The 22,057-nt window shown below is 56.8% G+C and overlaps 2 protein-coding genes across 2 annotated transcripts in view; both read right to left on the bottom strand.

The window, feature by feature from the left end:
- The window catches only part of ARHGEF18 (Rho/Rac guanine nucleotide exchange factor 18), a 39,620-nt gene extending 38,275 nt beyond the window's left edge, over positions 1-1,345 (bottom strand). The window contains exon 1 of the mRNA XM_054175348.1: positions 1,252-1,345. Within this exon, the coding sequence (XP_054031323.1) occupies positions 1,252-1,327 (76 nt within the window). The 5' untranslated portion in view covers positions 1,328-1,345. The remainder of the gene's footprint in view (positions 1-1,251) is intronic.
- Positions 1,346-8,750: 7,405 nt separating this feature from the next.
- The window catches only part of INSR (insulin receptor), a 41,473-nt gene continuing 28,166 nt past the window's right edge, over positions 8,751-22,057 (bottom strand). The window contains exons 11-21 of the mRNA XM_054175363.1: positions 18,639-18,910; positions 17,813-17,955; positions 16,909-17,068; positions 16,240-16,339; positions 15,415-15,482; positions 14,833-15,062; positions 14,439-14,549; positions 14,204-14,363; positions 13,093-13,222; positions 12,530-12,664; positions 8,751-9,895 (exon numbers count right to left, since the gene is read on the bottom strand). Coding sequence (XP_054031338.1) covers positions 9,541-9,895; positions 12,530-12,664; positions 13,093-13,222; positions 14,204-14,363; positions 14,439-14,549; positions 14,833-15,062; positions 15,415-15,482; positions 16,240-16,339; positions 16,909-17,068; positions 17,813-17,955; positions 18,639-18,910 — 1,864 coding nt within the window. The 3' untranslated portion in view covers positions 8,751-9,540. The remainder of the gene's footprint in view (positions 9,896-12,529; positions 12,665-13,092; positions 13,223-14,203; positions 14,364-14,438; positions 14,550-14,832; positions 15,063-15,414; positions 15,483-16,239; positions 16,340-16,908; positions 17,069-17,812; positions 17,956-18,638; positions 18,911-22,057) is intronic.

The raw sequence follows: 22,057 nt of genomic DNA, 5'->3' as shown, positions 1-22,057 counted from the left end.
TGCTGCATTTTGCCAGAGCTTCCCAGCAGGCAAAATGTGACAGCTCTGGGCTCCTGCCGGGGGAGGCAGGAAGGAGGGACAGGCATCCCCACACCTGCCAGTCTGAGGCAGCCACAGGGACAAGTGGCATCAGCTGCTGGAGCTGCTTTGTGTCAAGGAAGAAAACTCTGCTGCTGTTACCGGGGACAAGGTCACTGGGAACCCAGTTCAGACCTGCAGCTGAAACCTCCCTCCCACAGCCACCTCTGCTGCTTCCCTACCAACAGGCTGGATCCACAGTGTCACAGCAGGAAAAAGCCCCAGAGCAGCCAGCTCTGGAAAGAAGCTCTGCCAGCAGTGGTTCATCCTCACCCCCTGAGTATTTCTGGGGCCAGCTTGGTGCTGGGCTGGGGGAGCATCAGAGGAAACATGGATAGAAGCTGTCCCCACGCAGATCACGTCCTGCAAGCACCATACTCCGTGACTGCCCTGGGAAAGGGCACAGCAGGACACAGGTGCTGGGCAGTGCTGCTACGGAAAAGGAGCTCGGGAGGAAGGCAGGAGCAGAGATGTCAGCTGGGAAAGCAACCAAAGTAGTGGCCCCGGCCCTGCACCAGCTGCCCTTCCCGTGCCACGCTGCAGGGGCAGACACCCAGGGCTAGCAAGTGGAACCCGTTTAAAACCAGCGCTAAGCAGCAGCGCCGGGGCAGTGTCTGCAGGCAGGGCCAGCAGCGTGTCGCTGCCTGCGGCTCCCGTTTCCGACTTTCCAAACCGTGGCACTGCAGGCAGGGGTGAGGCCACTTCCCATCCCTGCTGCTCACAAACCAGCACAGCACAGGCTCTTGCTCGTCAGCCTGCTCCCAAAGACTGCAGGAATCCTTTCCTCCAGCATCTGCTGACACGCCAGACTCTGAACGTAAAGGCTCAGCCCCCAGCAGGCAGCTGTGCAGACAACAGCTACTTGCAAGCCCCAGGACCTGCAGCTCTCTGGCAGCAACAAACCCAATTTATTACAAAGCCAGAGGCTGATTTTTAACCCATTACCCAGCTCCTAAAAGCATTTATGTGCCTTGAGAAGATTAAATGGCAGGAGAAGCATTAACCAACACTTAGGCAGTGTCCCCTACAGAGACAAGCGAGATGCTCCCAACACCAAACCCTGCCCAGGGACCCTGAGGCCCTTGGCTACTGCCTGCCCTGGACAGGGTCTTGTGGCTGCCCTGCAGCCCAGCCCTGGCACACAGCCCTGCTCTGCCCTGCTCAGGCCATTACCTCTCTTGAAGGACCACCTCTTCCTCCAGCGCTTGGAGAACGATGGCCAGGAGTGGTTGAGCAGCGAGTCTGACATCTGGGAGCCCCCCGAGCCCGGGGCAGGGGACAAGCCTGAGCAGAGACAGCTCCGAGTGCAGCGGAGCTCAGCGCGGTCTAAGGCAGCACTGCAGGCTGCAGCCCAGGGGCTGCCAAGGGAGGAGTGCAGAAGCCAAGAGTGTTGTCAGAGGCATCAGCTGATGGAAGTTGTAGCCAGAGAGAAATTCCTGATCTCTAGCATTCCCACCTGTGTGGGTCAGGGACTTCCTACAGCAGGACCCAAGGATTAGTGGCCCTGGAGCAGAGACAGTCCCCAAATGCTGCTCAAGGGTCGCAGAAAACAAGCTGTGAACAGCCCAGGACCCCCTTCCCCTTCCTGCCAAAACCTCCCTGCTCCACACACAGCTCCCTGGTGTCAGCCTGACAAACCATCACCTTCAAGGCAGCTCTGCAGGGGCAAACCTTCACCTTGGTAAGAGTCACTTTCACCTTCAACACAGGGTAAGAGTTAAGACCACAGGCTTGATACTTACACCTCTGGCATTATCACCAAGTGCCACGGCAGAGCCGCTACAAGGGGGAGCCAAAGGCTCTGTCAACATCATTAGCATCACCTTGCAGAAAGTCTCCACCCCCTGCAAGGACCTTTCTCCAGGCTCTTCTCAGCTCTCCCATGCAGCGAGGTAGGTGGGAACTATTTCAGCTATCACCAAACTCCCCACCCTGAGACCTCCAGCAGCATCCCCACAGTCCAGACTGGCTCCAAACTTTGCTCCTGACTCCTGGATGAGGCTGAAGAAGCCATTTCCACCCCTCCATGTGGGTGCTGGGCTCCTGGGCCAAACCAAACCTTCTCTCTGTTCTTCAGCTCATGTTGCAGCCTCACTGGTCAGAGCGCAGACCGTCTGGGAACCGCCACAGGCACCTCCCTGGCACGGAGCCCACCCTGGGCTGCTGTCATTAGCAGGCAGGTGCCTTGTCTGGCCACAACCCCCAAAGCCTCATCTGCCCAACACAGCCCTTCCCACATCCCTTTGGCTTTCATCTCCCCAGGCACATGGATGCCCAGCCCTGGACTGCGCAGGTTTGAGGGTACTTGGGATACCCAGGTGTGGACTCCTCTTGTGCCCAACCCAAATCCAGCTGTGGGCAGTGCCAAAGTGTCCTTGCAAACCTCAGCAGCAGGAACCAGGAGCAGCACCTGGACGGTGTTCAGCCACCTCCACAGTGCCCTGGAGGCAGCCACAGGGACAGGCTGTGGGTTAAACCCAGACCTCATCTCTTCACTCAAAGCAGAGTGAAGCTCCCTGCAAGCTGAGGCTCCCCAAGCCACCTTGTGCCTCAAGCACAAGCAGTGGGAAGGCTGCAGGGAGCCCAGAACCTGAGCTTTTGGCTTCAAGAGAAGCTTCTTCCCTCCAGGCCCTGAGGAAACTGAGGGACCGGCCTGTGGCTGCGGGATGGAGTTTGTGCAGAGAGCAACTTACCACGGGGGCTGCAGGCAGCTGTCTGGTTGAATCCCAGCCCCTCCTCCAGCCGCCGGAGCACAGCCAGAAGCAGAGACTCGAGAGGAGCTGCAGCCCTGTGCCTGGGCTGCTCCCTGGGGCCCTGGCTCAGCCCTCTCACCGCTTCCCCTTTCCAGTGGCCCCAGGCAAACCTGCCGCAGCTCCTCGGTGGTGGCCCCGGTGCCGTCCCACGCCGCCTCCCACCCTTGCAGGGGTTTGGTCGCTTTGGGAGGGTCCAGCAGGATCACCTGTGGGGTCGTGCACCCTAAAGCCCCCAGGTCAGGGGCCCAGGGGTGCCGAAGCAGCGATGGCTGCGAGCAGAGCACTTGCCACAGGCTGTTTCCTGTTCCGTTCAGAGGAAAACCGCTCGGGGTGTGCAGAGCTGGCACGGGGCTCTTGCACCATAGCCGCGGGGCAGCGCTGCCCGTCTAGGGTCCCGCTAACCACTGCTGTGGCTTTGCTCCTGTAGCTTGACCTGGGGCAGCAACAGAGACCCTGAGGCCCAGCAGGTCTCAGTCTGGAACAAAGACAAAGCAAGAGCCACATCGTCTGTGCGGGTGACAGCCAAACCCACTGGCTCCCAAAAGGGGCAAGGTGCCACCCACGGCCCAGCAGGAAAAGCCCCTGGCACAACCTGGGCTCAGGTTTTTCTGGCACAGCCACTTGCTCCTTCCCAAGGAGCCCCACAGACTGCTGGGCAGCGCTCCCCTGGCAGACCCGGATCTGCTCCGGTGCTGAGAGACCGCAGCCTTGGCAGCGCCGGAGCAGAGCGTGCCCTGCGCTCCAGGAAACCGCAAGAGCAGAGAGGATTAAGGTTTGATTTCTCTGAAATCCACAAGAGCTCTGTTGGCCTCGGAGTCAGGGCTGCTCCTGAACGCCAGGCAGCTGCTCCAGCCCATGAGTTGTCCTCAGCCTGCGGAAGAGACCCTTGCCTCCTGCTCAGCATCTGACATGGTTTGGGGAGGAGCCCTGGCGGCAGCCTGGCAGAGCCGGTGTGGGGCAGCAGGCAGAGCAGTGCCCGCACCACTTGCCTTGCCCAGTGCCATGTTCAGCGGCACTAGGTGGCATCAGCACCTCACGCTTTGGGCTCCACCAGCAGCACCAGCTCCTGCCAGCCCAGCCCTGGGAACCTGGAACTTACCAGGAGCAGGGCCGAGGAGTGCAGGGAGGATTCACCTCGGCGCTGCTGGAGTGGCTCCAGAGAAAGGCAACAAAGCTGGGGAAGGATCCGAAGAGCAGGGCTGGGGAGGAGCAGCTGAGGGAGCTGACAGTGCTCAGCCTGGAGGAAGCGGAGCCCTTTTCTCCTCCTGCAGGGAAGGAAGCTTGCAGGTGTGTGTGTGTGTAAATCACAGACCATCTGAGAAGCATCTCTCGATGGTTCCTAGGAAATCTCAAGGTTTGCCTGATAGCATTGGGCTGCTGAGAGCCCCATGGTGAGGATGCAGTCCAGGGTGGATCGCCCAGGCTGGCAACTGAGGAGCAAAATTGTCTCCAGGGCACTGCCCCATCCCTGGCAGATCTGCTGGAGGTGGGTTTTTGGTTGGTTGTTTTTTTCTTAGCTCATTCATTTTGCAACTGGAAGTGTTGTTTATTCCCAGACACCAACTTGGTGCTTTCTCCGTGGAGAAGCAGCACTCAGCACTGCAGGCACAGCAGACACAAAAGGAACAGAATTATTCCTGCAACATTTATTCAGAATTTTAACAGAAACAGTTAATTGTTCAGCGTTCTGAGACACAGCTAGAGGGTGGCTTCTCTGTACATGTCACTGCTTAGCTCTTAGAGAGGAACCACGGACCTAGAGATCAAGGGGAAAGGGGTGAAAAATAAATCGAGGAGGAGGTGAAAAATAATAAATCAAGGGGAAGGAGTTTCACTTTCCTCCCTTCCTTTTAAAACAATAACAACCACAGCACATCTGATCCTCTCACGTTGTGAACTCTGCAGAACTGCTCTCTTCTGGAACCTGAGAGATGCAGAGCACAAGGTGGGAGCAGCGAGAGAAGAGGCTTCACAGACCATCCCTGCGCTGCAGGTCTGCAGTTGGAGCCAAGCAGGGCACTTGTTTTTGGCTGTGTTTGGTCACACCAGCACCCAGAAGCCCCAACCACAAACACAAACCACTGCTTGGACACTTCACCAATAAAATCATTGCCAAAGCCACTCCTTCACTTCCTTTTCCAGTACCATTCTGTCTGTCTAGTGGGGCCTGGCTGAAGTTCTCCACCAGCAGGTTTCATGGGACTGGTTTTTGGGAGAACCATTTGGAAGCTTTGCTGGGAGACTGCATCAGCCAAAGAGCTTTGGCACCGACTCCAGCTCTGATCTCTCAGGTGCTGAGCTCAAGAAGTACTGGTGACACTGTGACTTAAGAAGGGCTGAGACTCAGCTAAGTGAGCCAACCTCCACTGGAGGTTCCTCCTGAGCTGCCAGAACCATCTTGGACTTTTGGGGCAGAGAAAAGGGAACTCGTTAGTCCTAGCAGCAGAACTCATCCACTGCCAGAAAGGTCCTTTCCTACAGCCTGCAGCTCTGTAAACAAAGAAATAAGAAGGCAGCAGAAGTTAAAGGTAACTTTATTGTACAACATTTAAAAAGTCATTTCTCTCCCATCCCTGCAGCTTGCATTGTGCTGCAGGAAGTTTGCTGACACTGCACCAGCAATTGAGGACAAGCAAATTCACCTGGAAAAGAAATGCACATTAATGACAGCAGGGCTGGTAGCTTCAGAACTGCTTCTGCAGAGCCAGGCTGCTCCAGAAGGCAGCTGCGTGGCTGGCTTCACTCTGGCGACGCTCTGGGGCAGCAGGCGGCACAGAGGGGCTGCACACATCATCCACCTACAGAATCCAAGCAGAGCCAACACAGAGCCAAGCAAAGGGCATAAGAAGGCCAAATTCAATGAAGCTCAAATACCAAACTAATCTTGGTTTGAATTTCCTGTGCTTCTGAAGGAACTCTTTCTTGACTGCATTCCACAGCTCCTCTCCTGGCCCATGGGCACAGGAAGCTCTGAGGGGCATTGGCTGCTCAGGGAAGGGCTCCTGTGAGTCTCCCTGTGGGGGCAGCTTCCCGCGAGGACCAGAGGGGGTTTCTGCAGTTCCTTGCTTACTCCAGGCTCTGAACCACTCTCCCACGGATGACAGCCTCAAGAGACTTTTTATGGCACAAAGTATTTGACTTTCTGACCTGTAAAACAAGGCTCCAGTCTTGGTAACAGCATCACTGCCTGCAGCAAAGGGCCCCAGGAAGCTCAGGGTCTGTCTCACAGTGACATTAGGAGGGAACTTGATGGCCTCGCTCCCTCTTAGAGCAGAAGTACCAAACACCCAATGCAGCACCTGTCCTGCCCCTGTCTTTTCCCACCTGCCCTTGTCACTGGGTCAGGACACAAGCAGCGACCTGGAGTTTCCCAAAGAGACCTCAAGGCTCTGCATTCAAGTGTCCTGCTGCTGCAGTGCAGACTTGGGAGGAGATAGATCACTGCCCATAAACAAGGAGTAGCCTCTAGCAACCTAAGAGCAGCCTCTCCCACACCAAGATACTCACTACAGCTGCTCTGGAACAGGCTGGAGTCTGCCCTGCTGGCCTGTGCTGTGAGCAGAAAGCTCTCTGCCCATGAAGAGTGGGATCCACCTGTGGGTCCTGGCTGCCCTCCTCCAGCCCTTCCACCCCTGCCTTCCTCAGCAGCAGCTGCCACATCCTCACCCCAACAGGGATTTTGCTGGATCAACCAGAAGCAGCTCTCCTGAGTAGGGCCAAGTGCCTGCTGGCACAGGACACCTTGCAGGGCAGGAGTCCTTCAGCACAGAGGTTTCACCCAGCACATCCAATCTCAACTTGCTGGCGTCTCTGAGCAGGTATCAGCGAGATCCAGGCGTGTGGACCGTGGGCATCCCCAGGGCAAGAAGCTGCTGACAGCAGAGCCCCAAGTGTCAGCTGCAGGTTGAGTGTGGAGGCCTTCCAGAAGTGAGAGCTGGGCTTCGGGGGTGATCTTCATTTCTTCTTCCTGACTCTCCAGCTGAGTGTAACCTTCAGCAGTGGCAGGCGCTGGTGTTTAGTTTTGAAAGGGGGACAAGGGAAATCCTCACCATGGGCCCGCACTGCCCTTCCTCAGCCTTGGCACAGCCTCAGAAGGATGACTGCAATCCTCTTCCTGCTCAGGGTTGGGTATAAACAGCTGCTTTGTGCAGTGCAGAGTGAGGATGATGATGAGCTGAGTGGCCTGCCCGATCCCAGTGCTGAGCACTGCCTCCCTTGCTCAGTGGCCCGAGTGCTGCACACTGGGGGTGCTCAGAGGGCCAACCAATATCAGCTGAATTCAGAAGCCAGACCCAATACAAGGTCCCAATGTTTGCCTGCATCAAAGACCTGCCAGTCCCCCTGCTGTGATGGCTGCAGTTTAAATGCTCTCAAACAAAGATGTGCTGTGATGGAAAAATGCCAAGTCCTCTCCCCCACTCCCTCCAATCAATGGTCCCCAGTATTGGAATCAGCTGATATTGGTTTTCCCTGATCCACAACAGGTCCAGACCAGAACACTGCAACAGGTTGAGGGGTGCGCAGTAATGAAACAGTAAAGAAACACTGAGGTAGACTGCACCAGAACAGGACAAACACAACCCCACCACGTCCACATGCCAAGGTGTTACAGATACAAACTGACAAGTTCTGTGTTTATGAGAACAAAATCGTTGGCTGGTTTGTTTTTTTCTTTTTACAGTGTTTTATATATTAAAATAAATAAAAAACTTCTAATAAGAAAAGCTTCTCTTCCTTAGAAAAGTGTCAGAGTCCTGCCCTCGCTCCTGCAGCGCAGCAGGGCTGCCGAGCAGCGCCTGGTACAGCAGGAGAAATGTAAACGAGGCCTTTGCAACCCAGCTCCTTCCTCATCTGCCATCCCACCTGATGAGCAACCTGCTCCCTGCACCTCTGTCCCAGCCGACTGCAGTCGAGCAGGGCCTGGCAGCCCACGCTGGGCACAGGGCCTGGCAGCCCACGCTGGGCACAGGGCCCGGTGTGCCCCCGGTGTGCCCCCAGTGTGGCTGAGCCAAGAGGGCTCGGAGCAGAGCCTCCCTGCAGACAGACCCCAGCCCTTTCCCTGTGGCTACAGGGAGAGTGCAGCAGCACCACCAAGGCTGCAATCAGCAGCCACCCACCAGCTCGGCAGCCCTGCTGGCACCCGGTTGGGAAAGTTTTCTCCTGGCAGACAGCAAAAACTGGGCCTTGGGCTTCTTCAGGAGGAGAAGTGGAGCACTGAACACCCTTGGTGTACCAAGGGCCTGCAGCATGGATCATCTCCCTTCCTCGCTTCAGTGCATCCCCCTGCCAGCACCTCCTGAGCAGATTTCCTCTGCCAGCTGAGGCCCAGCAGCTCCAGCAGAGTCCAGCAGATGTCCTGAGGAGCAGAGAGCAGAGGGGGGCACACGTTGCAGGCCTGTAGGCAGCAGCAGCAGACAGGCAGCTGACCACAGCACATTCAGCTTCTGTGGTGTCTGCAGAGCCTGGGCCTTGTGCCCCCCGCTGGAAAGTGGCTTTTGTGTCTCCTTCAGTTCCAGTCCTTGCTGGTCCTCTCTCGCTGGCTGCTTCAGTGGCAGGGAGGGCACAGAGGGAGGGACGCTGGGGGCAATGGAGAAGCAGGAGCGGGGACCAGGATGTTCTGGTGTCCTTCAGCCCCCAACAACCAAGTCAAGTCCCAACTACTTATCTCAGGACTTCGTCTGGAGCCAGCTGACTGCTGTGTAAACCACCAAACTGCATGACAGAGCCTTGCCAAGTGTAAACTTCACACCTGCTTCAGAGCTCTTGAAGGAGCATCAGCTAACATCCATCCATTCTGAAATCTTTGGACCACTTTAAGACCAAACAGTTCCCGAGATTCTCCCCCCCGAATGGAACATCAAGAGTCAGTAATTTATACCAAGGTAAAACTTCAGCTGACACTTCAGAATGTGGAACAATATCTACCCAGTGCTGCCAGGACAGAGGGCTGCCTGTCGCAGCTCAGGGGACTCCTGCTTGGTTTGGTCTTGAAAGCACCCACGACTCTCAGCTCCCTGCTCCTTCGGCCCCCAGCACATTCTCCTCATTTCTTAATGAGAGAAAACCTGCTCCCAAGAGTTCTTGGTATGCAAATAACCTGCTCAGGATTCAGTCCCTCTGGGGAAATGGAGAAAAGAAGCTGAGTACACATTTCTGAGAAGAGGAAAGCTTCTGTGAGAACATAGAAACCTCTGGACAGAGGTGGGGTGCCCAGGGTGCTGCACACCCCCCACCCACTGCACCCCAGGCTCCCACCCCTTGAGAAGCAGGAGAGCAGCAGCTGTTGGTCAGTCTGAGGGCCTGATGCATCCGGCTGCTGTGCTGAACACTTCAGCTGTAGTGAAGAGTGCCTGCAACTGCCTCAAAATTCCACCGGGAACGCTCCTGTCCCTCAGGGGGTCTGCTCCAGCCCTAGCTCAGGCAGCAGCACAGCTCACTGCTGGCTCCTCCTCCGCCCCAGCGCTTGGTCGCTTCCTGTTTTGAAGCTTGGTTACAGGCAGGCAGCAGCCATGGAAATCTCTTCCATTTACGTTCACAGATAAGTCCACTGACAAGCAGTCAGCTTGGCAAAAACAACAAAGATTCATCACCAGATGATCAAAACTGCAGAGTCTGTAGATGTGTCTCACACTGTGGCAGCAAGAACCGGAGTCCTGAGATCTGTGGAGGGGAAGGATGCAGACACCACCCTGGGGCCCCACAGGAAGTGTTAGGAAGGACTGGACCTGGGCATGGAGAGGATCCGCCCGTTCTTCTTGCCACCGTTCATGTGAGTGTAGGGGATGTGCTCCTCGTAGTTCCCCTTGAGGGCCATGGAAGGGCCATTGTCCCTCCCCAGGGCTTTGTCCCTCTGTGAGTACGAGGAGGGGTCGAGGGGAATGCTCTCCATGTTCTCAAAGTCCATCTCATACTCCTCTGTTTCCAGAGGTTTGTTCTCCTCGCTGTAGAAGAAGGAGACCTCGTGGAAGCTGGGGTGCAGGTCCTCCTTCAGCATCTCGATGATCTCGATGAAGGTGGGACGCATCTTGGGGTTGTACTGCCAGCACATCTGCATCAGGCTGTGCCTGCATCAGGACACCGGCGTCAGGGCACCAGGGGCAGGGCAGGAACAGCTTTGCGTGGGCAGGGCTGCGACAGATCCCTGACCCCGCTGCCCCCGACACCCCAACCCAGCTCTTTGCTCTCTTTCCAGTCTCCCTGTTTGCCTCTGGATCCTGACACTCCTTTTTCTCTATTTCTGTCTGGATCCCAAATTCCTCCAATTCCTTCAATTGTTCTTAACTCAGCTTCCGGAGGAAGCGAGGCTGCGGGCCACACGTCCTGGGCGTGCACGGCACTGCCAGCTCCCCGCTCCCAGCTCCCCGCTCCCAGCTCCCCGCTGCTCCCAGCTCCCCGCTCCCAGCTCCCCGCTCCCAGCTCCCCGCTGCTCCCAGCTCCCCGCTTCCAGCTCCCTGCTCCCAGCTCCCTGCTCCCAGCTCCCCACTTCCAGCTCCCCGCTCCCAGCTCCCCACTTCCAGCTCCCCACTTCCAGCTCCCCACTTCCAGCTCCCTGCTCCCAGCTCCCCACTTCCAGCTCCCCACTTCCAGCTCCCTGCTCCCAGCTCCCTGCTCCCAGCTCCCCACTTCCAGCTCCCAGCTCCCAGCTCCCCACTTCCAGCTCCCAGCTCCCCACTTCCAGCTCCCCACTTCCAGCTCCCCGCTCCCAGCTCCCCACTTCCAGCTCCCCACTTCCAGCTCCCTGCTCCCAGCTCCCCACTTCCAGCTCCCCACTTCCAGCTCCCAGCTCCCAGCTCCCCACTTCCAGCTCCCCGCTCCCAGCTCCCCGCTCCCAGCTCCCCACTTCCAGCTCCCTGCTCCCAGCTCCCCACTTCCAGCTCCCCGCTCCCAGCTCCCCACTTCCAGCTCCCAGCTCCCAGCTCCCCACTTCCAGCTCCCCGCTCCCAGCTCCCCACTTCCAGCTCCCCGCTCCCAGCTCCCTGCTCCCAGCTCCCCACTTCCAGCTCCCTGCTCCCAGCTCCCCACTTCCAGCTCCCCGCTCCCAGCTCCCCGCTCCCAGCTCCCCACTTCCAGCTCCCCACTTCCAGCTCCCTGCTCCCAGCTCCCCGCTCCCAGCTCCCCACTTCCAGCTCCCAGCTCCCCGCTGCTCCCAGCTCCCCGCTGCTCCCAGCTCCCAGCTCCCCACTCCCCGCTCCCCACTTCCAGCTCCCCGCTCCCCGCTCCCCACTTCCAGCTCCCCACTCCCCGCTCCCCACTTCCAGCTCCCCGCTCCCTGCTCCCCGCTCCCTGCTCCCAGCTCCCCGCTCCCAGCTCCCCACTCCCCGCTCCCAGCTCCCCGCTCCCTGCTCCCAGCTCCCCACTCCCCGCTCCCCACTCCCCGCTCCCTGCTCCCAGCTCCCTGCTCCCTGCTCCCCGCTCCCAGCTCCCTGCTCCCAGCTTCCTGCTCCCTGCTCCCCACTCCCAGCTCCCCGCTCCCTGCTCCCCACTCCCCGCTCCCAGCTCCCCGCTCCCTGCTCCCCACTCCCCGCTCCCAGCTTCCTGCTCCCTGCTCCCCGCTCCCAGCTCCCTGCTCCCCACTCCTTCATTCATTCAGTTTTAATTTTATCTCAGTCTGGAAGACAAAGCAGCTCCCAAAACTTCAAGGAAAAGAGGACAGAGGTTCTGTAAACATCCCACCCAAAAGCAAGGCTGCAGCAGAGGTCATTGTGCTATCAGGCACCAGGGAGAGAGCTCTTCCCACTCCAAACAGTGGAGCTGCAGCTGCCAGGGGAGGCAGTGGTGCAGGGTTTGCGCAGAGAGACACTCACAAAACCTTCACTTGTGGACTCTGGAAGTGCCGCTTGGGCCACACGAAGGCTGAGGTAAGAGGTTACCAGCTTCCCCCTCACCACTGTGGCTGCTTTGGCAGTGGCTCCTCACACCCTCCTGTCAACAGGTCCTAGCTCAGGTTAATCACTTAGCAACAGGAGGGTTCTAATTACTCTGGGGGGAGCAGCTCAGGGAGCACTGGGAGTGCAGTGGGAAGGCTGCAGTAACCTCCAGACAGAAGCCATCAGGAGCAGCCACAGAGAACAGTGGCACAGGAGACCTGGCTGCAGTCCATGACCTCTGCCAGGTGCCTCTCCCTGTCCTTGCACAGTGCTCTCTTTGCTCCCTGACCTTGCCTTGTCCTTTAAGTAGGGCAATGAGTTTGCAACAGAAATGAAAAGGCCTTGGACATGATAAGCAGCTCCTGGCTCAGCAGAGCATCCTCTAGCTTCTCCCCCTCATCAGCCATAACCTGTATCTCTGGAGGTCAGTTGCTGTCCTTCTCCAGCCTCTGTGCAGCACAGAGAGATGACTTGTAGCCAACCTCAGCAGACCTGGGGTGAACAACCTGCTCTCCAGTCATGTGGACGTAGATGGTGGCCAGGCTGTGCCACCTGAAATACCCCAAGTGCCACCCACTGGCCTGGAGCAGAGGAAAAACCTCTGTGCTTGGGCACCCAGCGTGGCGCATGGCTGTGTTTTAAGCTTTGTCCTCCTGACTCTACTCAAGATGTGAGGTCCAGGTTGGTTTCATTTCCCCCCCAGTGAAACAGGCTGGCTCAGGGCTCACTGAATTCCTCCTGGCCTGGCTGAGTTTCTGAGCAATGGTTTTCTAAAGCCTGTTTTGGGTACACAGTGCAGCTTGGCCAACTGCCCCCTGCCTTGCTACTCACAGCCTCTCTGGGCAGTTGTCTGGCTGATCCAGGTATCCTCCATCCATGACAAACTTTAGCACCTGCTCATTGGACAGTCCCTGGTATGGCTGTTCTGCCAAACTGCTGATCTCCCAGAGGACAACACCAAATGACCTAAGAAAGAGAGAGGACTCCTGGTGAGGATAAAACACGCTGGAACTTGACAAGTGAGAGCTTTCCTTTGGAGAGCACACTTCAGAGGCACATCTTTATAAGGAACCTCTGGAGATCATCCAGTCCAGTCCAGCCCCCCTGCCAGAGCAGGGCCACCCAGGGCAGGTTACACAGGATGGCATCCAGGTGGGCTGACTGACTCCAGAGGAGACTCCAGCACTGTTGTCCACCAGGACTCTCAGAGCTTTTTCCACAGAGCTGCTTCCTAGCAGGTCAGCCCCCAGCTTGTACTGAACCCTGGGGTTGTTCCTCCCTAGACTTTGGTTTATCTGTACTGTGAAGAAGTCAGCAGCTCACCCCTTAAGCTGTGTGCTAACCCCCTGAGCTGCTGAGCCAGACCCCAGCCCGGAGTGCAGAGCCCCACTCACCAGACGTCGGAGTAGGCGGTGAAGACGCCATCCTTGAGTGACTCTGGTGCCATCCAGCGCACAGGCAGCAGCCCCTTGCCTCCCTTCCGGTAGTAGTCAGTCTCATAGATGTCCCTGGTCATGCCAAAGTCTGGGAAAGGCAATTGGCACCTGTTCAACATCTCCCTCCAGGACACCTTCACTGTGCAACATCTCCTTTGACTCCAGGTCTCCTTGGGCCCAGCTTGGAGCCATCTTGTGACCAACACCGAACACATTTTCCAATTCCCTGCATTTTTTCTACAGACCCTGTCAGAGACCCTAGGGTGAACATTTTTAGTGGCAGCTTCTGTTCTAAACCTCACTTGTATTCATCCTGCTGAAGTAAAACAGAGCTCTCTTTGCCCTGAGATCCCACTGCCTCAGCTGGGAGCCCAAGCAGCCCTGAAGCACCACCATGCTGTGGGCTTCTGGGCTGTCAATGTTCTATTCACTTATTTCCAAACTGCTCCTCTGGAAAGGCACCTGACCTAAGGACAGGATTATCAACACTTGATTTGCTGCACCAAACACCTTCTTGGTTGTAATTCTTATGAATCACAGAATGTCTTGGGCTGGAAGGGACTTTAAAGGTCATCTAGTTCAAACCCACTGCAGTGAGCAGGAACAGGATCATGGAACTGTTTTGGTTGGAAAAAGCCTTTCAGATCCTCCACTCCAACCACTCCATAACTCTACCAAGGCTGGGGCTAAACCGTGGCCCTCAGCACCACAACTCTGTGCCTCTGAAACACCTCCAGGGAGGGGGATTCAGCCACCTCCCTGGGCAGCCTGGGCCAGTGGTTGAGACCCCTGTCAGGTTTCTTCTGATGTCCAACCTAAATCTCCCCTGGTGCAACTTGAGACTACTTCCTCTTGTCCTCCTGCTTGGGAGAACCAACCCCAACCTGGCTCCAGCCTCCTCTCAGGGAGCTGCAGAGAGCAATGAGGTCTCCCTCAGCCTCCTCTTCTCCACACTGAACACCCCCAGCTCCCTCAGCTGCTCCTCCCCAGCCTTGTTCTCCAGACTCTTCCTCAGCTCTGTTCTCTGGACCTGCTCCAGCCCTCAGTGTCCTTCTTGTCATGTTCTGACCTCCAATTTTCACAGTGAAGTCTTCTGCAACCATGCAGTTGCGAGCAGCAAGGTCTCTGTGGACGAACTTCTTGGCGTTCAGGTAGGCCATGCCGTCGGCGATCTCGGCAGCCATCTGGATCATCTCCCTCAGCGTGGGGGGCGGCCGCCCGGGGTTATTCTGCAGCAACACAGCAGTGTCAAAGCCCCAGCCCAGATGCTCTGTCACACAGGAGTGCCCCTCCCCTGTCCCCACCTCAGCATCAGGCCTCAAGGAGCGCAGGTAACTTTTCAGGTCTCCGTGTGCCATCAGCTCCATCACCACCAGAGTTGGTTGCCCTTTTGACACCACCCCGAGGAGGCGAACCTGGAAGGCAAGAGGGAAATTCCCTCAAGGTTGCATCCAAACACGCTGGGAAGAGCCCAGCTGTAGCAAGAGGGGCCTGCAGCAAAGCCAGCATCCCTGAAAGGAGCCCAGAACAGCCCAGGAAGCCTGGTGGGAAGAAGCGAAGCGAGCTGCGTCCCAGCCCACAGCAGCACACGCAGGCCGCTGTGGTTTGTGAACCACAACCTGTGCTGAGCAGCGGCCTTGGGAAGCAGAGCCCCAGGTGTGGGCTGGGGCTGGCACCCAGGCCCCGGGCGCCCCTCACCACGTGGTGGCAGCTGAAGCCCTTCATGACGGAGGCCTCGTTGAGGAACTCGATGCGCTCGCGCAGGCTGGCAGCCTCGTTCACCGTCTTCACCGCCACGCGCGTCTCCGGCTCCCCCTTCACCACCTCCTTGGCGATGCCCTCGTAGACCATGCCGAAGGAGCCCTGCCCCAGCTCCCGCAGCAGAGTGATCTTGTCCCGAGGCACCTCCCACTCGTCAGGGACATAGACTGGGGGCAGAGGGAAAAGCTCTTCTGAGAGACATTCCTCAGAACCACTCTGGGTAGAGAAGCCCTTTCAGGGCACCCAGCCCAACCCTTCTCTAACTCTGCTGAGGCTGGGGCTGAACTGTGGCCCTCAGCACCACAGCTCTGTGTTCCTCCAGGGACGGGGACTCAGCCACCTCCCTGGGCAGCCTGCTGCAGTGGTTGAGAACTGTGGCAGCCTTGCCAGAGGACGCTGCAGATACCCATGGAAAGAACAGACTTAGCCCCAGGGTGCCAGTGCCAGCCAAATGCTGCTGCACCAACTCCGTGGCCACACAAGCAACGAGCCCCTGGAGGAAGCCCTTGGTGTCCTCACCGTCGCTGGCACTGAGGTACTCGGGGTTGGAGGATGCATAGAGCGGTCCAGTTGGTCCCTCGGTTTGTCTGGAAGAGAGGTGAACTCCTCAGCACCTTTCCAGCCTCTGACACGCAGGTGAGTGCACTTCAGCTCCCAAAGCATGCAGCACATACAGGCTGTCCCCATTTCCAAAGGCACCAAACATCTCAACTAGATCAACGTTGCAGTCACAGAGCCAGAGAATCATTTTGGGTGGAAAAGCCCTTTCAGAGTATCCAGTCCAAGCATTCTTTGACTCTACCAAGGCTGGGGCTAAACCATGGCCCTCAGCACCACATCTCTGCAGCTCTGAGGGATGGGGATTGAGCCATCTCCCTGGGCAGCCTGTGCCAATCTTTGAGAACCCCTTCTGGGAAGAATTTTCTTCTAATGCCCAACCTAAACCTCTCCTGGTGCAACTCCAGGGCCATTTCCTTTTGTTCGATCACTTGTTCCTAGGGAGCAGAGCCCAAATCCCCCAGCTCCAGGCTCCTCTCAGGGAGCTGTAGAGAGCAATGAGGTCTCCCTTCAGCCTCCTCTTCTCCAGGCTCAACACCCCCAGCTCCCTCAGCTGCTCCTCCCCAGCCTTGTTCTCCAGATCCTTCCCCAGTTTTGTTGCCCTTCTCTGGACCTGCTCCAGCCCTCAATGTCCTTCCTGGAGTAAGGGCCCCAAACCAATCCCAGTTCCCAAGCTGTGGCACTTTTTGTCCAAGTTAGAAACTAAGCACAGCCTTGTTCCAATAAAGAAAAGCTCTGGGGCTAAGTTTTGGCTGCTCTGGTGATCCAGCAGGAGCCTGCACTCACCTCTTCTTCACCAGCACGTAGGCAGCTCCAATAATCCCAGCAATGATGATGGCAAAAATGATGGGAACGATGATGACAGCGATGTTGGGCTGAGCACTCACTGCAGGAGAGAGAGGGCTTCACAGCTCTGGGGCCCCTGCCTGCTCCTCACTGGAACCTCCCCTGCAGCAAACTGCAACCAGCATGGCAGCACACACAGAACGTGGTGCTGCTCAGGGTGGCAGCTCCTAAGGGAAAGCTACACCTCTGAGTAGCTGCAGCTTCCTCAGAGCAGAGCCAGAGCAGGCACCGGTCACCATCTCACGGTCCCTACAGTTCTCATCCCATCAGAGGATGCACTGGGCTGGAAGAGACCTTTAAAGGTCATCGAGTCCACCCCTTCTGCAGTCAGCAGGGACATCCCCAACTAGATGAGGTTGCTCAGAGCCTCATCAAACCTGACCTTGAATGTCTCCAGGGGTGGGGCCTTCACCACCTCCCTGGGCAGCCTGTTCCAGCGCCTCACCACCCTCACAGTAAAGAACTTCTCATGTCCAGTCTCAGTCTCTGTGCACTGTCTGCTTGGCCTCACCTCCTCCAGAAGAGCTTGGCTCTTATCAGGATGCCTGGGATCTATCAGGATCCCTGGCTCTCTGTCAGGACCCCAGGTTGCCCATGGGAGGCACTCACAATAGTCAGCCACGTAGAAGTAGGTGGGCTCTGTCCAGGAGCCATTGCCAGCCAGGGAGGTGGCTCTGACACGGACGCTGTAGTTGCCCGGGGGCAGTGCCCGCAGCCTGCAGCCCTGCTCGCTGGCGAAGTGCTTTCGGGACACACAGAGGTGAGCTTCCTGCGGGGGAGAGCAGGGCAGGGCTGCTGACAGCTGCTGCACAGCAACCTGCTGACAGCCACTGCTCTGCACAGGGAGCTGCTGACACCCGCAGCGAGCCCCAGCTCTGCACACACTGCAGCCTCTGCCTCCCCTCCCTCCCTCCTGGCACACACCTGGGGCTGCCACACAGAGCCACGGACTTGCTTGGGTTAGAAGAGCCCTCTGGGACTATGCAGCCCAATCATCAACCCACCACCACCATGGCCACTGACCCATATCCCCAAGTGTCATGTCTGCATGTTTAACACCTCCAGGAATGGGGACTCCACCACCTCCCTGGGCTGCCTGTGCCAATCCCTGACCACTCCTGCAGTGAATAAATTCTTCCTCATGTCCAACCTAACCCTCCCCTGGTGCAAACTTGCCCTATCACTCACTGCCTGGGAGAAGAGCCCAACCCCACCTGGCTCCAGCCTCCCCTCAGGGAGTTGCAGAGAGCCAGAAGGTTCTGCTGGCCATGCTATTCCTGATCCAGGCCAGGATGCTGGTGTCCTTCTTGGCCACCTGGGCACACTGCTGGGTCATGTTCAGCTGGCTACCAACCAACACTCCCAGCACCTCTTGACGCCACCCCAGACTCCTTAAGGACACAAATTCACCAGCAATGTTTTCTGTGATGTTGGTTCATGCAGAAGGCAACCAGACAAGACAGAGCCCCACGCAGATGAGGACTGAAGCCCCCCCAGCCTGCTGTGCCCTCACCTCGGTCTCCCCCAGCCGTCCGTAGTTCACCTCGTAGAGCACGATGAGGCCGTTGGGCTCCCGTGGTTCTTGCCACTTGAGGTGCACAGTGTTCTTCTCCACCAGCTCATGGGTAACTGGGCCAACGATGTCATCAGCCTTAGCTAGAGCCAAGTTCAGATTAACAAGAGTTTGCTTTCCTGTCTTTGGCACAGTTCAAACCTGCCTCACCCATCTCCCTTCCCAGCGGGGCACACAGGCAGCGCCAGCCCTGCACCATGCTCCCGCGCTGCAGGTGGCTCCACAGCAGCAGCAGAGCTCAGAGAACATTCACCAACCCAAAGCTGAGTTCAGGGAGATACCATCAGAGAGTGCACTGGGTTGGAGAGGACCACTAGAGGTCATCTAGTCCAACCCCCCTGCGGTAAGCAGGGACATCTCTTCCAGATCAGGTTGCTCAGAGCCCCATCAAGCCTGACCTTGAATGTCTTCAGGCATGGGGCCTGCACCACCTCCCTGGGCAGCCTGTTCCAGTGTCTCATCACCCTCACAGTACAGAACTTCTTCCTAATGTTCAACCTAAATCTCCCCTGCTCCAGTTTCAAACCATGGTCCCTTGTCCTGGTGTTACCAGTCCCTCCCCACCTCTCCTGGAGTCCCTTCAGGCATCGCAAGGCTGCTCTAAGGTCTCCCTGCAGCCTTCTCTTCTCCAGGCTCAACAGCCCCAACTCTCTCAGCCTGTTCTAGTAGCAGAGGTGCTCCAACCCTTGGATCATTTTTGTGGCCTTCTCGGGACCCTCTCCACCAGGCCCATGTCCTTGTTGCACTAAGGGTCCCAGGTGACTACCTTCAGGCATGGTCCTGGCACTGACGTAGGCAGCGACGCTGCAGCGGGACTCCTGTGCGTCGTGGTTGCAGGCATGCAGCTCGATGCGGTAGCCGGTGAAGTGCCGCAGGCCTGAGATAACCAAAGACTCCTTGGACTTCACCTTCTCAAAGGGCTTCTGCTCCTCTGTGCTCTCATTGGCTGCAGCAGAGCCATCTGGGGAGGACGTGATGGTGGGGAGCACCACAGTGGCATTTGCCATGGAGCCAAGGTCTCTGCGCCTCCTTGATGGCCTGGCAAACAGAGCAGGTGAGAGGGGGACTTGGTGTGGCCAGCAGGGAGAGAAATGAATAAACCTGAGACTGAAGCATTTGCTTTAGAGTCCAAGTTCTCCATGGTCTCAGCTGAGCACAACTTGGCTGCCTCACAGATGCCTGTACAGTGTTGCAATGCTCTGGAGGTCATCTCCTACACATGGGAGCTATGAACAACTTGAGGTCATTCCGCAGCCACCAACTCTGCTGACCTTAGATGTGCCACATATCCCAAGTGCCCAGACCCTAAGGCTAAATCTTCACAGACAGAGAGAGCTAATGTTAACCTTTTCTTAGGAGCTCAAATCTGTTCTGTCTGTCTCAACAGAAGCACTGAAACCTCACCTCAGTCCAGGTTTACTAACCAACTGCTGACTCTCAAATGACTGCACCTCACTCTGCAAATCAATGTTTGCAGCTGCAAAACCAGAAGGGGCAGTGGGATGCTGTCAGCTGCCCTGTTTGCAGGTGGGTGCCACCAGCCAGCCTTCAGCTCAGACTTTGTCAGTAAATAAGGAGAACAAATTCAGTGAAGAACCAGTCACAAATTTCATCTTCTTGGAAAAAATAAGAGGAACCAAGCCAAAACTCCTCCCTCTGACATATTACTGCCACACTGAATTCAAGGCTGGGACCAGCCTGAGGTGAAGAATCCCAGCATGGTGTGAGTTGGAAGGGAGCTCTAGAGCTCACCCAGTCCAACCCCCTGCCAAAGCAGAGCACCCACAGCAGCTTGCCCAGGGTCACAATGGCCAGGGGGGTGGGAAGCTCTTCAGAGAGGGAGACTCCACAGCCTCTCTGGGCAATTTCCTCCTCATGTTTAGATGGAGCTTCCTGTGTGCCAGTTTGTGCCCCTTACTCCTTGTTCTGTCACTGGGCACCACTGAAAACTGACTGGCCCCATCCTCCTGGCACCCGCCTCCTGCCAAGCACTGATCAGCACTGAGATCAATGCTCAGCTCAGAATCAGAGCTGAGTATTGATGGCACCTGCAGAGCAGGCTGTGTGTGAGGGGGGTGCTGAACCTTGTGTGTCTGCAGCTATTAAAGGGCACAAAGAGTGGCCTGAGCTGAACCTGCCCTTGAGGCATCTCCAGTCTAAAAATGTCCCAAGCTGCTGCAGCAAATCTCTGCTGCTGAACTTTCCACTGCCACCCTCTGCCTGCCAGGGAGAGGATTGGCCAGCTGCAGCTGTAGCAGGACTGCACCCATCAGTGCTCTGTCTGCCACCCCCAGCTCCATGGCCCTGGGTCATGTCTTCTCTGACAGCAGCTGCAAAGCAGGTTTAAGGATCTCCTCAAACCAAGCCCTGAGCAGCACTCAGCACCAGAGGCAGGATCCTGCACCTGATGGAGGGATGGAGACCACACAGCAGGCTCAGGGCAGCACAGCCCTGGTTTTAGTTTTCTCTAATTACTAATTAACTCAATTTGGGGCTGCTGTTCTCTCAGTCCTGCATTGTTCTGCACAGCATTCCCCAGCAATGGGGCAGAGCTCAGAGACCCAAGTCAGGGTCCTGCCACCTCCTTCCTTTGGAAGGAATCTCGAGGATCACCTGGCTCTTGTTTGGTCTTCAAAGCAAAGCTGTGCTGCTGCCCACAGCCTGGGCTCAGCAGCTCCTCCCATGGAGGACAATTTTGGTTGTCACAGGAAAGCATCCACTGGGACACTGCTGCACCTCGGAGCCAAAAGCAAGAACAACTGAGACTGCTTCTTCTGCAGCTGTGACAGTGGAGTGTCCATGAGATTACACCCTGGGCACCAGCCATTGAGATTCCCTCTCCTCTCAGACTGGACTGCAAAATCTTTCTGTGCTTTCCACAGAACCAGAGAGGCTGAGGCTGGAAGGCACCTCTGGGGTTTGTGTAACCCACATGCCCTGCTCAAAGCAGGGCTGCCAAAGCAGGTTGCTCAGGACCATATCTGGTCAGGTTTAGAATATCTCCAAGGATGGACACTCCACAACCTCCCTGGGCAACCCTTCCCAGGGTGCAGTCACCCCTTTGCTCCAATCTGTGCAAAACTTGTTCCAACCAAAGAACACAAGAGTGAAGAAACAAACCATCAGCTTCTGATGGCCACTTTGTGCAGCTACAAAGGGAGATGACAACCCCCCTCCTGTGGAACACCCATCGCTGGCTATGTGGCAAGAAGCCTTTAGAGCTTCTAGTTTGCCTTGCCAGTGGTGGAGAAAATTAACTCCCAAGACTTGTGACAGTGTCTCCTGAAGTAGCAACCAGCCTGGGGAAGGAACTGCTGCTATGAACACCAGAGGGGATCTGAGCAGGGCAGGGCAGATCGGGCCTGGGCTGAGGCACAGCCTCAGACTGGATACTGTACAGGGATCAGGCAGCTGGGGACAGGAGGAGAAAAATGGAAAACAAGGAGACAAGGCATCAAGGGAGTAACCTCTCAACTGCTGTCTTCTGCACCCAGCTCATATTGCCTGCCAGCCTCATCTGTGAGATTCCTCCCCCTGACTGGCAGAAGATTTATCTGAGGAGGAGTCCACACAGTGTCTGGAGAGAGGTCAAAAAACTATTGGGAGCCACACAAAAGACACCTGAAGTAAGCCACACTCCATGCTCAGTTGCCAGGCTCCAGACAGGCTGCTCTGTGAGCAGGCAACAGCCACAACACTCACAGGAAAATGAACTCAAATTTATATTGCGGAAGCCTGGAGCCTGTCAGAAAAGACAAGCAGGACATGTCAGCAGGAAGGAAACTTTGCTGATGACTTGTAACAGCAAAAGGGACTCCTGTTCAAAGCAGTACTTAGCCTAGGGCAGTGGAGATTGCTTCCTTAGCAGGCTGACAAGGTGGCACATGCTGGTGGTTGGTTTCTTCCTCAAATACATACCCCAGAAACTGGCCTGAGCAGCATCCTGGGCTGGCTGCACAATAGAATTGGGGGGAAGAAAGAAATCACATTGTCAGAACTGTCTGCCTGCATCAAGAAGAGCCTGGCTTTGGTGTGTGGCTTGGTTCTCCTCTGCTTTGGAACAGGTCATGTCCTGGCACTGCTGCAGAGCTGTCCCAAGCAGCACCCACAAACGGTAGGACTGGCTCTGCACAGGCTCCCAGGTGACAGCTGCAGGCAGCAAACCAGGCTGGCAGAGATACTGCT

Source organism: Dryobates pubescens, chromosome 31 (genome assembly GCF_014839835.1).
Source record: "Dryobates pubescens isolate bDryPub1 chromosome 31, bDryPub1.pri, whole genome shotgun sequence".
NCBI lineage: Eukaryota > Metazoa > Chordata > Aves > Piciformes > Picidae > Dryobates > Dryobates pubescens.
Note: the sequence above shows the minus strand (reverse complement) of the source record. Positions and strands in the feature narration are given on the sequence as shown.